General features: G+C 39.9%; 1 protein-coding gene across 2 annotated transcripts in view; it reads right to left on the bottom strand.

The window, feature by feature from the left end:
- Positions 1-17,961, bottom strand: part of DGKH (diacylglycerol kinase eta) — a 64,381-nt gene that overhangs the window by 12,967 nt on the left and 33,453 nt on the right. For both annotated transcript variants that reach the window (XM_066619284.1, XM_066619285.1), the window contains exons 14-23: positions 17,181-17,309; positions 16,020-16,151; positions 15,032-15,149; positions 12,834-12,944; positions 12,581-12,677; positions 10,177-10,284; positions 5,823-5,936; positions 5,453-5,587; positions 4,578-4,744; positions 1,247-1,352 (exon numbers count right to left, since the gene is read on the bottom strand). In XM_066619284.1, the coding sequence (XP_066475381.1) occupies positions 1,247-1,352; positions 4,578-4,744; positions 5,453-5,587; positions 5,823-5,936; positions 10,177-10,284; positions 12,581-12,677; positions 12,834-12,944; positions 15,032-15,149; positions 16,020-16,151; positions 17,181-17,309 (1,217 nt within the window). The remainder of the gene's footprint in view (positions 1-1,246; positions 1,353-4,577; positions 4,745-5,452; positions 5,588-5,822; positions 5,937-10,176; positions 10,285-12,580; positions 12,678-12,833; positions 12,945-15,031; positions 15,150-16,019; positions 16,152-17,180; positions 17,310-17,961) is intronic.

Below are 17,961 nucleotides of genomic sequence, written 5' to 3'. Positions count from 1 at the left end.
ACTGGAAAGTTGGATATGATTGGGCCCTAAATTTGTTTCAATCCTTCTGAACAATTTTCTTGAAAAGTGGTCTTGCAATTTTGTAAATAAATGAAAAGTTTTCAATACAAAACTCACATTCAGGGCCTGACAATCACCATCTTTAGGACCCTGTAGGTCAGATGAACCAGAGACTCTGGGAATATTAAGTGGTGCATATCTTGGATCACATGCTTGAGTCATCTGATACTACTTGCTCTGCAGTTATATTTCTGCAGTTATATTTCTGTAACGCTGTCATCTAGACAGCACAGACTAATGTGACAGGGAAGAAAGAGGAAGGAGGATTAGACATAAAAGTATTATTACCCATTCTCAGACTGTACAATATACAGGTTGAGCCTCATTAGAGAGGGTTCTCTTCCCAGAACTCACTTGGATGGCAAAAAAACACACAATATCAAATCAATTTAAAAAACAAAGTTTCTGTTTGATTTAAAAACAGCCTTGCTGACCTTTGTGCTGTTAAGATAGTCATGAAGAGGACAATCCAACAATCAGTCTCTCTCAAGGTGCTAAGAAAGGCTTCACTCCAACCCCTCCCTTCACCAATGCAAAGCAGCTTTCTTTCAGGTGTTCAGGGGGAAGGAAGGGGTCTTGGACTGAAGCTGCCTGAAGAGAGAATGATTGATGGATTGTCAGCCTGCTGCCTCCCCCTCACATTGTTAAACAACTTTTTTCCCTTTAATTTAAAGGGTGCTTCTCATTGCATTGAGAGAGAAAAATCTAGGGATAAATAGGTTATACCTGTAATGGTATAACCATGACTGTCTCTCCCTACAACAGTAAGAAAAGTGTTTTTTTTTAAAACTGTGAATTTAAAGGAATGCCTTTTTCCGCTTCACCAGGGATCAGCATATCCCTTCTCATTTGCAGTGACCATTCATGTTGAGTCAAATCTGTATTTAAAAAATCTGTGTATAACAAGGCTGGACCTGTAGTCCTAAAGCTTTGCAAGGAAAAGCAGCTTCCTTAATTAATTATCAACACTAGAAAATGCTGAATGACAGCCTGAGCTCTTTATACATTTGAGGTATGTGTCCTAGGTAGAGCATATTTGAACATTCTGTATAGTAATGCTTCATTTCACATTGATCCACAATATTAAAGATGATAAAACTACAATCCATTCATTAAAAGTGTTCTACTGTACAGGTGTAACATGTTATGCCATTATTATTTATAAAGCACCTAAAATTTCCTTTACCTCAGGAAATTTTGGACTGGCTTTGTTCAGTGCATGAGAACATGCATTTACTGCATGAGCCAGCTCTTGTTCCAACAGAATATGTATCTTTGCAGCTTCACAGATTCTGTAAAAAGGAAGGGGGGGTGACAAAGGGTAATTGAAAACACATTGTCAGTTTCACAACCAAACAGCTGCCAGAAAAGTCACCCTGGGTCCCTGAGGGGAGAAAGGGGGAATATAAATAAAGTTAATAAAAACATCAACAAAGGCAACGTAAATCAATAAAACCAGCCATGCACCCAGACCATTTGTAGCAATGCTCAGTATAGAAAATTATGCAAGAAAAGGGTGCAGCTAATTGGGTTTACTCAGATATTGTCCTATTCTGTTTATTTAAAGGATTTACACATCTCCTTTCTCCAGGTAAAGGCAATCAAGGTGGCTTACAAAGTTTAAAACATAGCAATAACAAAACATTAAAAACAAAACAAGACAATGGATCACATAAAAGTAAGTAAAATTATATTTAAAGTATATTTAATTTATTGTTATAGTCTGAATTATATGGCTTATCTAGGCAAGTGAATGGAATTATAGGGAAATGGACTTACATTTAATTATGTAATCCTTAACTCATTTCTGCCCAGCCCACAGGTGTTTGACCATATATGCAACGTGGGTCAGAAATAGCTTAAATAGCACCAGGATAGTGGAGTGGACTGTAACCAGGAGAGGCAGACAGGTAGGAATTATAAAGCAACTGCCAAATAAAACAGGCAATGTGGTAAGAGAAGTGGCACAGGCTTATTTCTGGTCACTTCTTGAGTAATGACATCATTTACTGCTTAATGATGCCACTTCCCATTTAACGATGCCACTTCTGGCCTGCAGGAGATGTCATGACTGCTATTTGGCATGCTGTATGAAATGAGTTTGACACCCCTGGTCTAGACACCATAAATCCCAAATGGACTGCTGAATCCCCTAAACCAAATTATGGTTCTCGTGGGAAGCATGTTCTGTGTTAGCAGGAAAGCTTGGTCTTCTCTGCATTTCAGAACATAAGGGACTTGAGTGTCCAGATGAAACCAAGCACCATGGTTCTCTGAAGCACCACGATTCTCATCTTGGCCCTTTGAGGCTCTAAGTCTTTCTGCCATAGACCACCAATTATAATGAGTTTTACATTAATTATAATTTTACATCAATACTTGATGATCAGCTCAACATTTTATGATCAGATAATTGAGCAAACTGAAGCATGACTGTGTGTGACTTTCAGGTCAGAGTGAGCTTATCAGATTGAGGAGGGTTAGAAATACTTGAGGTGTGTCACTCAGTTTCTTTCCTCACGTATGATCTATTTTGATGCTCCTTGGATTAAAGATAGAGGTAGATAAAACAAGGGTTGTAGGTTTTGAACTGCCCCACGCACCCTTCCTCAGCCTGCAAAATCATGCCAGACAGCTCTTACAGTTAAGAACTTCTTTCTAATACGTAACATGAATCTAGTTCCTTTCATTTCAATTAACTGGTTCTAGTCCAACCCGAATCAATCTAGTTCAACCCTTCTTAATCAATGTGTCCTTGTTAGTATGGATTAAAACTGAAGATCATTAACACCCCCAATTTTTTCTCCACCTTATCAATGATAAAGCTATCAGCAAGGCAAGTCAATAACAGGGTGCAATCCTAACCCCTTATGTCAGTGCTTTCCAGCACTGGCATAGTGGTACCAGTGGGACATGTGCTGCATTCTGCAGTTGGGTATCACTCACAGAGGCTTCCTCAAAGTAAGGGAATGTTTGTTCCCTTACCTCAGAGCTGCATTGCCCTTATGTCAGTGCTGGAAACCACTAACATAAGGGGTTAAGATTGCACCCTTGTTGGATCATTTTTTAACCACTGGACTTGCAGAAGATGTCAAGACAGTTGAAGTTTTTGGGAAGCATAAGCTGTGGCTTCTGCTTGAGCTGATGTTCTACAGTAGACTCCCCCAATGGTGTCACTCTTCCCTCCTTTTATTCTTAGACATTATTCACTTCCATATTGCATTTAAAGCCCCAGTGATAGGAGTTGCAAGACTACTGCCACACATATTCCTCCCTGTTCTCAAGAGTTACCATCCATCTCCTTTCAGGAGTCCTTTGTAGTGGGTAGCACAAGGCGTGATCCAAATCAAACTGTTCTCATTGACATCTAAGTGGCCTGCTGTTCACTTCTGGAATCCTCTCTCTCTCAATCTGCCATGACCTTCTACAGGAAGGACACACCACATGTAATCCCAAACTCATTTCCCTTCCCAAAGCCTCATAATTCATTAGTTGGTGGTCCATATTCTGTTGCCATCTGCATTAGGTTAAGTGCAATTCTAGGACAACTGCTTTTTCCACACAAAAATTTACAGAACACCATAGGAAGTCCTTAAATTACATACAGTAAACTATGTTAGCTTTGAGTTCTGAGGGAAGCAGAACCACAGCTTACAAGTTGGTTCAGGGAGCAGGTGTAGATTGCTGAGTCAGCAAAATCAGCAGGCACCTGGGACTGACACACCCTGGGTGTGACCAAGCCAGCACTGATTGGCTAAGCTAACTACATAAGGTTAGTCTGCTGGAGCTTCCAGTGCAGCAGTAGGAGACTACTGAACTACTGCCAGTAACTTGGGAGACTGGATGTGAGTATATACATGTTGTTACTGACCATCGAATGAACTTTGACTGTGTATCTTGGCAAACTGATTTGGATTTGTTGTTTATGGACTGACTGCTCATCGTGCTGACTAGGATTGTTTACTGATTACTCTACCTGTGATAACCCTTGCTCTGAAATATAACCACTGCATTCAAATAACTCTGCTGGTGTATGCTGTTTTGTGTGCCTGCTCATCCAAGGTTCCATGGACAACTCTTTACCAGACAAAGGGTTGCAACTCTAACAAACTAGGCACAATAGTCTTTTTAAGGATGTTATTTTTGTTCCATAAATTCACTTTTAGAAGGGCCTATTTTTCTTTGTCTTAATGGAGTTCTTTAAAAAAATATTTAATTGAATCATGTTGTCTATTTGGTTAGGAATTTACAGTCCTAAATATTTTATCTGTTGTGATGCCATTTAAATTCCCACAGTGCAAGTAAACACTAAGAGGTAAACAAGCCTAGGAAAAGTGCCTCTACTTGGATCAATTTTTTGTACACCATAAACTGTATTTTAACCATAACCAAGTTATGCAGGGTGATGACATAGTGTATGCCCTGAACAAAGAACGAATGACTCTCTCACAACAATCCCTTAATTTCTAGAAATATTTGCTATAACAATGATTCAGTAGCCATTCCTTTCCCGGTACCTGGTAATCAGTTCTTTTGCAGCCTGAGAACACAACTGAATCTGTGAAGCCTCTTCTTCTGTAGCTAGCTCTACTGCCTGTTGAGGGTACAAAGGAGATCTCAGGACTGGTTTGCAGGAATCACACTTCTGTTTGTCTTCCCAAGACTTCAAGGTACTCTCAAAGGCCTGTTTGTAATTAAAGAAAAAATGCAACATCACTTCCAATTTTTGATGTAAGTTCATTTTGCATACATTAATTTGTGCCATACTTTAAAATAATTGAGGCTGCAATCCTATCCACACTTACCTGGGAGTAAGCCCTATTGACTATAATGAAACTTACTTCTGAGTAGACATGCACAGACTTGGGCTCTAAGTTGTTCATTATTACTATTACAAGTAATTCAAAAGAGCCTTACTTTTCCTTAAAGAAGGGGTTGGGGGTGGCAGGGAGGACAACAGCATCACATCATTCATGATGACCTGAGGTAAAGTGTGTATACTTTTGATGAAACACACACACACACACCCTACTGAATATAGGTCTGCTTCTATACCATACTATGTTGCACACACGCAGACACTCATATAATTGTACACAGGTGTATGAAAAAACAGTATAAAGATGCAATTCTATACACACTTGCTGCTGCATTGGCACAGGAAGGTTGGATAGAACTGGGCCCTTAGTCCCATTAAATACAGTAATATCTACTTTTGAGTAAACATGCATCAGATTGCACTGTAAATTATTGGGAAGCACATTCTTACACTGACCTCTTAATTTCACAAGTTACTTTTTTTTCCTTACAGCAACTGAATCATATGCTGCACAAAGGGATTTATACAGAAGATATTAAATAGTTGACAAAAAGAACAGTTTCTATTACATACTCTGTCTCGTGTTAGCATCTGAGCTCTATTCTTATGCACAATTTTAATTATTCCTGGGGGCTGAATCCACGCCTCTCCATCCACTTGCACTGGGACTCCTTCATCTCCAAGGATGGTGATCTTTACTGACCGGCACTGAAAGTGAATAAACAGGTTTCAGTGCACAACAACATATTCATGGAACTGACAACCACGGCTCCTGTTCAAGTACATCTCAAGGATGAAAAGCTGTTGCACTATATCATTTCTGCTGATATGATAGACACTAAACGAAAATTAAAAAAACAAAAAAACAAATTTCAGGTGCACTTCAGCAGCTTCACACACCACCCTGCCAGCTCATTTCTTTGCTCCTAGACAACACACATACCTGAGCTATCCTATGATGCTGTAGTTTGATAACACGGGATACTGCCATCTGCATGCTGCCAAACACTGCAACAACCTCCAAGATCTTATCATCAAATGATGGTGCTCCAAATATCTGAAGGGGAACAGGGTTGTATCAGTTTTGCGTTATAGTTTTGACAGAGGCTTGCAACCTTTTTCAAGTCAAGATTATGTCCGTTTGTAACTCATCAAGGCTCCTGAAGTGCTTAAATATCTTTAATAGTGTAATGTCTGAATGGCATACAAATCAGCATTTCTTTAACAATGAAACAGTAAAGCATTTGGCACACAGTACAGAATTTTAATATCAAAGACAAATGAAGTTACTTTTGAAACATTTACAAAATGAAAGCACAGCACCCTGTTATTGTGGAAGTATGCATATGACATATTAAAATATTTTTGCTATTCAAGAAGCATCTGAAGACAGAAGTGGCGTTTGTCAGTAAACAAATCCATTTGGCAGATACATCAGTTTCACTTAGGCTATAATCCTATGCACACTTACTTGGGACTAAGCCCCACTGAACATAGTGGGACTTACTTATGAGTAGACATGAACAGAATTGCAGAGTTAAATATATAAAATCAGGATAAATTTCTAGTTCCTAAAGAGATTCCCCAGAGAAGCAAAAGGTAGCTGTCAGGGGAAAAATATACTGTAGATACTGGACTGTAGTAAGTGAAATTTTTGCCACGTAATCAAGCTCCAATTCTCACTTCACCTTATCTCCAGGTCAATCAGAGGGCAAAGACTTTCAACTCTGGAAAAGTTTCCTTTCTCAAGCTGCAGACAGGCAAGAGCCAAGTTTCTCAAGCAGCAGCAGGCACAGCTCCTTAGAAGCAATTTGTTAACCTTTTATTCTCCTTCCTTCTGCTGCAGCCTGGTTCTGCTTTGCAAATGCTTGCAAAGCAGGTCTGTTTTATGAAACACCAGGATAGGACCCTCCTTCCCAAGCTAGAATTCAATGCACCATTACTAAAGAATAACACCCATGGAAAGCAGTGGGTCTACGTCTGAGTAAAAAGGGTTGCAAATATATGCAGCTGCATCTCTCTGCTGTGAATTGAATTGCACACTCCCAATTATGTGTTATGTGTTGTATGTTATACGTAGAGCTTCTGGCTTAACACACCAGACACCTTAAAGGTGGATTTGATTCCTGGTTCTCCTGCAATGGTTCCCAACCTTTTTCACTTGCATATCCCTTGGCAGCCCATTTCCATAAATTGTACCCTTCACATTAGCAAAATGTTTGTAATTAATAATACAAGCCCTCATTTCCTCTATATGAAAGACTTCATGTATTTATCACAGTGTTTTCTCTTTTTATCTGTTTAAAGAACAGAAGACTCTGCCTTTGCACTGTTTTGCACCAGAAGTGTGCTGAGAAATTCTGGGTGATAGATCACTTTCCATATTATGTTTCAACTTTTTTACTGTGCTGGTTGTCAATCACTGGTTCATACATGAATTGATGACCAAAAACTAGCTATTGGTGGGGCTTTCACAGTCAACTAGCTACCTCCCTTCCTTCCTTGCTGGTCCTTGCAAGGCATTCCTGTCTTGCAAGGCATTCTGGAGCATGACCTATCTTTTTCTACCATTATTCCATTCTTTTTCAAGTACCCCTAAAGGTTCTGTTGAGTGTCCCTGGGAGTACATGAATACCAGGTTGAGAACCACTGTTTTACTAGTATGTTGTTTACAGTGCACTTACTCTGATAGTGCTTACAAAAAGGTGGTGAAGACCAGAATTTTAAAAAGAATAAAAATGTATCTTATGATCTTTTACTGTGTTTTTAATAAGAGACTATAGTTCTTAGGTAATAATTAGTGGTAGGTTATTTTTCAGGATCTGGCCTCGGGTAAAATCAGACTAAACTATAGTCAGACATCCCCCTAAATTTAGCCCCGACTTATCTGAGGGTCATAGAAAATTCCATGATTATTGGCTCAAAACCTGCCCTCAACTTATCTGTGGGATCAACTTAGAGGTGAATATCTACGGTAAGTTCTTCCCTGGGCCTCCCTCAAATCAAATCAAAAAACTTTATTGGCATAAACAATAAAACCAGGGTGTTAAACACAAAAGTAGCCGTATCAACTTCTTGAGACAATTCTTGTACTAATAGAGTAAAGGAACTGGTTGCTGGCATCCTTCAGTCTCAGAAGACTATGGTATAGTCTGAATAGTGGTTCTGGAACAGAGTGTCCTCTCCAATGCGCGAAGCCTGGGCAAAGTAGATACGGAGGATAGACTGTTTCCCATGCAGCAAATCCCCCCTCTCCACGTCACTGAAATGGTCCAATGGAAAGGCAGAGGCCAATACGGTTGGTTCCAGCGGCGTCGCAGGAGTTGCCAGAATGTGACTGTGTTCAGCCATGAACTGCCTCAGGGACTCCGGCTCCGGATTTTGCCTCAAGGTTGACTCCTGAAGCCTTTTCCATAATTGGATGTAGCCACAAGGCAGTGGAGGTTTGGGATCAGAGTTTTCCTTCTCTCCGATGAGCTGCCTTCCCAGGCTAACGAGACCCATCTACCCGGTGGCTGTTTAGTCACCTCTTACGACAAGTACAGCCAAACTGAGGGCCTATTCTTATCCCCAGACCCCAAGGAAAGGTACTATGCCATGTAGATTGATAAAATCTCATTCTTACCAGTTAGTAACTGTCTAACCATGTCAATTTCAGATCCGTTAAATGACTTTTAAAAAGGGTTTAAATAGTAGATCAGAGTGACACAATTTAGTAAAATATGAGGAAGTGTCTCAAAAGAACCTGAACCACGACATACTTTAGATTGTGGAGTACTGACACTGACTTTCATTCGATGGGTAAGCATTGAATCTGGCTAAGGAAAACCCTGCAGTTTTGTTAGAAAATTTAAATAGTTACTACCCAAGATCAGCTGCCCAAGATAGTAAAAAAAAGTGAGGAGCAGGTTTTTTGGCCTCATTTAAAAGCTCAATGTCTCAATGTCCCTTAGCCAGGGACGTAAGGTCTTAAACGCATTTGCCCATGGCATCGTACCCAGTAAATCCAAGGAAAGTCATAGAGATTGAACTTTCTTGCTAAGTAAGGTCAGTCCTGGAAAACAGAAGTAATCTTCTAAAATACTTTTCAATAGGGCGTCATTAGCTGCAGCAGAGCCAATACTAAACCAATGTTTGAAAGAGTGAAGCCAACCTACAGACTCCACTTGTTTTGGCCAGCTTCCAGACATAAAACAGCATAAGGTACACATTGAGGTACTGCAAAGATTTTGTACAGGAAGAGAGACTGAATCCTTTGAACCATGATGCAGAAGGCGGAGATCCAAATGGGGATGCCATATAGGAGCTGTGCCATTACCTTAGAGTGGTTCAAACTCTCCCAGAGAGTTTGGAAACCGCTGTATTAAGTCCTTGCAGGGGCGGGGGAGAGGTAGCAGGTGCAGGGGGAAGGCAGTGACACAATCTTCAGGATCACATTGCTCAGGGGCTTGGCTGCACTTACCAGAGCCTCCTGCAGCCTCCCAGGGGTGCGGGGAGCTCTGCGCGACCTTCTGCAGGGCTTTCGCTTTGAAAGCAAAAGTGGAATGATCACATCCTGCCTCAGCAAAACCGGAAGTGGAGTGCGATTGCTCCACTTTCACTTCTTACGCTTTGGGAAGCCCTGTAGTCTGACATGCAGGGCTCCCTGCACCCCCGGGAGGCTGCAGGAGGCTCTGGTAAGTGCAGCTAAGCGCCTGCAGCTCCCTGAGTGACATGATCCTGGGGATTGCATTGCTGCCTCCTCCCTGCCTCCTCGCTGCCCCCACCACTTATACATATTAAAAAGGGTTGGGGTCAACACACAGCCTTGCTTGACACCCTTGTTTACCATTACTACGTCTGTCAAATCACCACTAGGTGATAGACTAATTTGGCAAGAGGTGCCTGAGTAAAGGCTCCTAATTAGAAACAGCAGTCTTGTGTCCATATTCAAGGCTCCCAATTTGGAACAAAGAATATCCCTACTAATTGAGTCAAATACCCCCTTTAAGTCCAAGAAAGCAGCATATAGAGTAGAATCCTCCTGTAGTTGCATCTAATTGCATCTCTTACCTGTCCACCTTCTTGCATGTACATTTATTGAGATTCCATTTCAATCAGAGTGCTGCAGAGAGATCTGAAGGTTTTGTATTTGTATGCAGTGTTTTCTGATTGTGCTCAGTGTACAGTTAGAACTAAAATCTTAACAAGAAATTTCTGGATATTTATACAAATGGCATACAATAAAATATTAGCATTCTGGCTCATAGTACTCTGGCAGAAAAGAACACTAAAAAAAATTACAGAATATTTCTTACATCATCCTCCTTGGTTCCACCCCAGAAATTAGTCCCACCAGCATAGCTTGGGATGTTCAAAACAGCTATGCCTTGAAGACTTGGCAAGGGGATATATTGTCCATCACACTGCAATACACAATGCACAAAATACTATTCAAAGTAAGTTATACATGCAATAAGTTCACCACAGGACAAGGTTATACCTGAAAATAATCAGGCCCATCTTCCTGTCTTTAGTTAGGATATTTTACACTTTCTCAATACATCCAAATTACACATGAAATCTCTACAGTTATTCACACCAATTACACATAGCAGACACAAAAGCAAATATATATATCTACTCCAAGATCAGTAGCTAACCTGAGTGGTGAAAAATACCTCTGGATTCTAAATTTAGCAGTTATACACAGAGCATGATTCAAAATGTATACAATCAGGAGCAAAGTGGACTCACTAAAGGAATGCAGGTTGGATCCATCTTTTTAGAGAAACAACCGTTTATGTTAATAGCAGGATTGTATTTGTACAATACAGTTATATTTAGAAATTAAGTATTTTAGAAACCATGCTATAGAATTCTACAGCCATTTGTCACACTCACACCCATAACACCTTCTCTAGGGCCCAATCCTATTCCTGACTGGTACCCAACAGTACAGCAGTACCAAAACAGCTGCCGTTATATCCTTCGGGGCCAGGAAGGAGCTGGAGGTCTCCTCAGGGTAAGTGAATAACAGTACCTTACGCCATGTAGGACCCTGGCAGCCCCATTGGGTCTCCTCAGAGTTGCTTCAGCTATTTAACTGGTACAGAACCAAGGAGACAAGTGTTGGGCTCCAAGGCCAAGAAGGAAGGACAGGATTTGGGGGAGTCTCTGCCATCATCCCCGTCCCCCTCCCGGGCTTGAAACGCCTCTCGGATCTTCTGCTACATTTGCAGCTGTTATACATTCTTAAGAGGGTGTTGGATATAAAATCTGGTTTCAATTCAATTAATGAATGGAACTCTTATGGAATGAATTATGGAAACATTCAGAATTTTATGGAAAAAACTTGCAGTACAATCCTATACATGTCTACTCAGAAATAAGTTCTATTGAATTAAATGGTATTTACTTCCATGCAAGTATGTACAGGATTGTATCCTTAAAGAATTGAAGGTTAGAGCATGACAGTAACACAACTGAACTCTCAAATGCAAGAAAATGTATTTTCTTTTTTTCCCTCATAAGTACATAAACATAAAAATCAAGAGTTCTAAAACATGGGACCAAGTAGGACTCTAATATCATTTCCTTCTTTTTGTTTCACAATTCTTGATCAGTCAGAGAAGTTGCTGGATACAGAATCTACAAATATTCCAAATCAATGGGAAGAGAGGTGGAAAAGAAGTTTTCACTTCAGACTACTGTACTTTTCTCCCTTAGACCCTCAAGCCCTTAGGGGAAATCACCTTCAGCTTTAGTTAGCAGAGTACAGAGAAGGGAAAATCATCCCCTCCTGAACTCTTTTAGCCCCAAGCACACATGCAGAAAGGTTAATCCTAATTTTTTTCATTCTCGATTTAGTTCATCGCTTTTCTGTACATCTGATTCTAAATGCATTTCTTGAGCTTTGTTTCCAAAAATTTTTGCTTGATTCCTTATCTCCAATAGACATCACATATGACCCATGTGACCACAGAGGCAGACAACACATATGAAATTTAGGGCGCAATCCTAACCCCTTATGTCAGTACTTTCCAGCACTGGCACAGCGGTGCCAGTGAGACGTCTGCTGCATCCTGCAGTCAGGTGTCACTCATGGATCCCTCCTCAAAGTAAGAAAATGTTCATTCCCTTACCTTAGAGCTGCATTGCCCTTATATCAGTGCTGGAAAGCACTGACTTAAGCGTTAGGATTTCGTCCCAAGTTGTCCTCATTTTCCTGCATCTTCTCATCAGCACATAAGCTCATTAGATTCTTATTCTTTACAGACTCTGTGTCCATTCCAGTATCTCTAAGCACCGCCTCCTTTATCCATCCTTCCCTTGACTCCTTGCTTCCTTATTTCTTTTCTAGATACCCCATTGACAACTTCTTAGTCTAAACCTCTCAGTCGCAGCACAATCCTATACCTGTCTGTTCCGATGTAAGCCTCCCTGAATTCAGAGTGACTTAGGCTGCAATCCTAACCACACTTTCCTGAGAGCAAGCCCCATTGAACAAAATAGAGTAGACCTGGTTAGGATTGTGCCCTTACTCTCGTAAGTGTGTATAGGGTTTCAGGCTTAGAGTTCTACCATCCATAGCAAGTGCTCCACTTCTAAGATTAAACAGAGGTGAATGCTAGAACAGGAGTAGAGGAAGGGGCTCAGCTGGAGAGGGAGCTCCCTGCCTATTAAACTTGACAGTCACAGTTAGCTATAAACAAATATTACCTCAAGTTGAACTTTTTGTTCTAGGTTCTTGTAGGTCCGTTGCAATAATTCTTTAGTGCCTAGCACACCATACCACATCATGTTCTTTGTTCTACTCCTAAAAGCAAAAGAGAAATGGGCATGGTGACAGATGCAATATACAGATCAAGCCTATTTCTGTAAAGTGCAATCTTCACTAAGACACAGAACAAAAAAAGATATCCAATCATTACAAAAATGTAACAGAAAATATTCTTGTTTAAAGCTTGCATACCTGCATTTTTCAGGGTGTTCTTCTCGTTTATTATTAAATTCTAATGAGATTTTTGCATCTAGTCCAATTCCAAAATAGTTATTCATGACACACTTCTCTGAATATCCTTCCCTGTGAGAGCAAAGCAGAACCGCATAATAATCATCACATATGTAGGTTAGCTTGTAACTGCTGCATATAAATAATGGGATTATTTCTAGCTTTTCAATTGATTCTGCACTAGCCATCTGCCTCCTTCTCTTCATGGTTGTGTCTCTCCTCCACCCTACCATGAAACAGTTGCAGAATTAATGGCACATTTGGAAGAGTACCCATGTAAGTACAGAAGCAATCCTGCTTTGATGCAAGAAGTACTAACAGGCAGGACTTGATACTCTATTTTATTTAAAATAAATGTATCAAAAGTTCTGTGCTAAGGAAGCCCTAATTCCACAGCAAGAAAGTGACACTTCCCAGCCTGTATAAATCATGGCACATACATGGAATTTATATGCACAGTAAAATTTGCACATGATTATTTGGCACTTGATTATCCAGAAGGCTACATTAAGGGGCTCAGGGAGCTCACCAGTCCTACTCTCAATCTGCAGCTGGTTACCATGTCTGCTAAAAATAGATCTAAAAATCAGTTGCAATGTGGGAATATAATGCTTACAATCTTACGGCCTGTTGCAAGGACTATATTAAGGTAATACACATGAAGCACTTTCTACACAACAGAAAGTATTATACAAATATTAACAATTTTATTAAAACAATTTCTTCTTTGCTAAAACTGAGTTCTGGTCAAAGTGTAAAAACTGGTAAATATGGCTCTGCATATTTGCATGAAATGTGCAATGGTCATAATGGTATCTGCAAGTTTGTTACATGTGGTTTTTGCAAAACAAGAATTATGGCCCAATTCTATGCCAACTAGCACCAAAGGAATGGGCACGTGCTCTGTTGCAAACATGCCGTAAGACTTTATCCAGAGTAATGGGACAAATGTTCCCTTCACCCGAGGAGACCTCTAGCAGTCTCTATTCCTGCACTCGATGCTGCAGAGGTCCTGCTGGATCACAGTGCAGGTCTATCATTAGGATTGGGATGCCTGTGACCAATACCTGCAACACTATGAATGAGGTCATTTCCAGAAGCTGGTATAACGACCAATGGGCAAAACTGGTTTGACTTGGAATCAGATTCAAATAATGCAAGTTATTTTTAAAAAATCAGAAAAACATTTTTAAGCCCAGTGCCAAAGTTCTAACTCCACTGCTCTCCTGATGACTGCCATGAGCATAACATACTACAAATGCCTCCCCCAAATCCCTCCATAAGTCTCCCACAGTCCTTGCACCATGTGCCATGACCGTTTCCCTTCTCGCTTACTAGATAGCTGAAAAGTTGACGTTTTGCAGAAAGCTGCCATTGCTCTGGCATCTTGAAAGCTACAATAGCTGTACACTAGGCAGGGCACCCAAAGCCTTAGTGTAACTATCAGGTACCATAGAAACAAAACATCCTATGTGATGCCGATGCAAGTATGCTCAGCAATATCTCAACTGCAAGAAGGCCTGGAGCACCTCATTTCCAAAGCACCTGGCATCCATAGCAAGGACTCAGGTACTCTGGAGAACCTATATTTCTTATTGATACCTTGGGCACCAGGCTGCAGTGTTCAAAGTTGCAGATCACAACTGCAGATGCTCAGGTTAGATTTTAAGCATGAGAGAAACGGGGGAGGGGGGGAGGTGTTCCATTACTATCCAAGGCAAGCAGCAGACCTGTCCTGGTTCTATCCTCACCCTTGCTCCTAAAACTGTGCTGGGGTCATGAAAGCTAGTAGTAGGAAAGCTACTGCTGAGCCATTACCCCAACTCTAAAATGGAAGTGCTGCAGTCCGCCTGCTGTTCTGATCTGAGTGGAAATGACATTCAATACTGCAGAACACTCAGCCACCCTCATCAAGAAATTGTAAGTGCAAAGGTTTGTTTTTGAGATCTTAGGATAAAGTTCCTTTCCAGAAAAATGTTTCTATTAAGCTCTAGTGAGACATATTTCTCCTCAGAGTTTAGATATTCGAATTCAGTAAAACCATTTAAACTTTTAACTGCTTTCTGCACAGTTTCCTTGATATCGGTTTTGTGAAAATGAACAAAGAATGCCAACCAAACAGGAGGGGGAATGAATTTAAAAAAACAATTTTTTCTTACAGTGATTCTGGATCAGGATCAATAAAAGGTGTAGCACCAAATGGATCAATGTTTGCTAGTAACATTTTGCTGATAATGGAACTCCCTGCAATAGAGGCAGCTAGACCTGCCCTTAGACCTGATGAGAAAAGGGGGAAAAATGCATGTTTAAAGAAAGTGTACCAACAAATCTGAGACAGCCTCTGTGAAATGGATACCAAGCAACAAAGAGAACATAAAATGCCAACAAAACTGAAACTTAACCAAACACATCTAGAAATGAAAAATTTCCAGAAATGGTAAAGCCATGGGAAGTAAAAACATTCTCTCCCCCAGTCATGGAAAGGTTGTGGAAAATTTGAATATGCAATATTTTATCATCACTTATCAATAAATTTTGCTACTTTAAGAACAAAAATGTACTACATATGGATTCATTAGCTATGTAAAAAATTGCTTTGTGTGGTATTTGCAGAAAATGTAAAAGCATAAACATTTAGTTTTATTCAAACAAGAATTATAAATATATCAAATGCTAGAGATGAAGCAGCAAGTTGCTGCACCCAAAGAAACCAAAGCAGTTTTTGCCAGTTAAGAAAACATGAAAGAAAAACAAATAAGAGTTCAAAATAGAAACCAGCATCATTGTAAAAAAAACACAAAAAAACCCCAAAAGGAACTTTTAAAATATTTGGACTTTGAAATGGTCTCCCTTTCATACTGTCAGCCTTATGCAGAAACAGAAACTCTCCCTGGAACTGCAACTCCTGACTCTCCTATGCACTTTTGTTTTCTTATTAAGTTTAGTGAATACTGAACTTCTGAAGCGCAGCACAACTGTGAGGATGACACTCTACCTCTCTCCAGATCCAAGCCCAGAAGAAAGGCTAAGGTTTGCCACAGTCATCAGAGTGAAGTGAGAAACTTGCCACAGTGCGTGCGGCAAACGGAAGAGTAGACACATATATTAAGCCAATGAAAGGACTAACAAATGATAAAAATCTTGTACCTGGGCAAATTATTCTTGTGTTCAGTACTGGAAGATTTTCTTTGCTGGCTGTGCAGGCTGTGGCTGAAAAAGAACTTGTGTGTGAAGGAAGGTGGCTTCTCCGTCCGTCTGGAGATCTGGGAGCTGTTTTAACTGTTCAGAGAAGGAAGGGAAACAATATACATATACCTAACTAGAGATAAATATTTTCTTGCATATAAAGATTATATGAATGAGTATGCATAAAGCTACCTTTCAAAGTTTGTTGATTAATATTTGGTCCCCCACTGAGGAAGAGGTTGACATTATGAGTTTTACTTTACGATGACATTTTAAGAGACCTGTGGATTCCTAGAGAATAGTGTGTTAAATTACAGAATGATTACCTTCTCAAACGGTATGCCATTCTGAAGATCCAATCTATCCAACTTTGCAGCGCCAATGCAATCCCAAAATAAGGGAACACACATTCACTTGAGGAAGCCTCCTTGACCACAGGATTATTAATTATTAACAGTATTTATATACCGCTTTTCAACTAAAAGTTCACAAAGCGGTTTACAGAGAAAAATCAAATAACTAAATGGCTCCCTGTCCCAAGGGCTCACAATCTAAAAAGATGCCAAGGAATACCGGCAGACAGCCACTAGAACAGACAGTGCTGGGGTGAGGTGGGCCAGTTACTCTCCCCCTGCTAAAAAAAGGAGCACCCACTTGAAAAAGTGCCTCTTACCCAATTAGCAGGGGTAATCAGCACCAATTAGCATGGTTACATCAGCACTGGAAAGCTAGATAGGACTGAATGTATATCTTTTCATTTGAGGTGGATACTTTAAATACAGATATGTTGGGCACACAGAGGTATGAAAACTAGAAAATGATGGGGAAAGTGGTAATAAATAGTAGGATTTCTGAATAAGAAATGGGAGAAAAAAATCAGTAAAGATTCTTGCGAAACAAGTATTGTTGAATATTTTTGTTATGTAACATACAAAGCGTCGAGCCCTTTGCATATGTTTTATTATAATCTATGGTTTGAACAAATTGACAAGCTGATTATTTTTATAATTTATAAGTAGGCTTTCCACCAAATGTGCACTAATTTTATAGGAATTGTGATGCAAAAGCAACTCCAATACTTGTTTAAAAGGTATATGTAATTATTACTTTCTGGTTCCTTACTTAGATGAAATTCAGATTCCTTTGCATTGTCTTCCTTTTCCTCTTCTCTGGATTCATCCAATTCTTTACTATATTCAGTTAGTGACTGATTTAACTGCTCTTCTGTATGGGCATTCTGTTCATCCACAACTGTTAGATCAGACAAAGATGTACATGTGATATGATTATACAAAGCACATTTTGTAATATGGAATAAATAAGAGTTTTGTTATAAAAGTGACAAAAGCAAATAAAGAATTTAATGTTGGGAATTCTAATTAACGTGTCTGCCCTGAATGTAAGAAGGAATTTACATACTCAGTTTTTTCTGAAAAATCTTACAAAAGTGAGAAATTTCTTTATTCTGCCCATGTTTGTATCTATGTAAAATACAAACAGGGTTAAAATGAAAGTTGCCATTCCCAAAAGTTGTTTTCTCACAGGGATTTTCATGTTACAATATACAAAATGAAGCTGAGAATCAGGGTGGTGTCAGAACTTAGCCATATTGGGCACTAAGAAGGTCCACCTGACTAAGGTGACCCCAGAACCTTCAATACTAGTGACATTTGTATTGCTCAGTGCACCATCAGGGGGTGTGAGGAACCAATGCAAGACAGTCTGGTGCCAGCATCATCAAAGTTCTGACTTGGAAAGATGCAATACTAATCTTTAGCAAGCAAGTTTAACAAAGGGTCATTCCATGTCAACTGGTCTAGGGCTCCCCGCACAACCATCACAGATTTTAATGAAATGTTGTGTGCTGCATGCCTGTCTGCCTGCCTGGCCGGTGTAGCCAACC

Source organism: Tiliqua scincoides, chromosome 3 (assembly GCF_035046505.1).
Source record: "Tiliqua scincoides isolate rTilSci1 chromosome 3, rTilSci1.hap2, whole genome shotgun sequence".
NCBI classification, from domain to species: domain Eukaryota; kingdom Metazoa; phylum Chordata; class Lepidosauria; order Squamata; family Scincidae; genus Tiliqua; species Tiliqua scincoides.
Note: the sequence above shows the minus strand (reverse complement) of the source record. Positions and strands in the feature narration are given on the sequence as shown.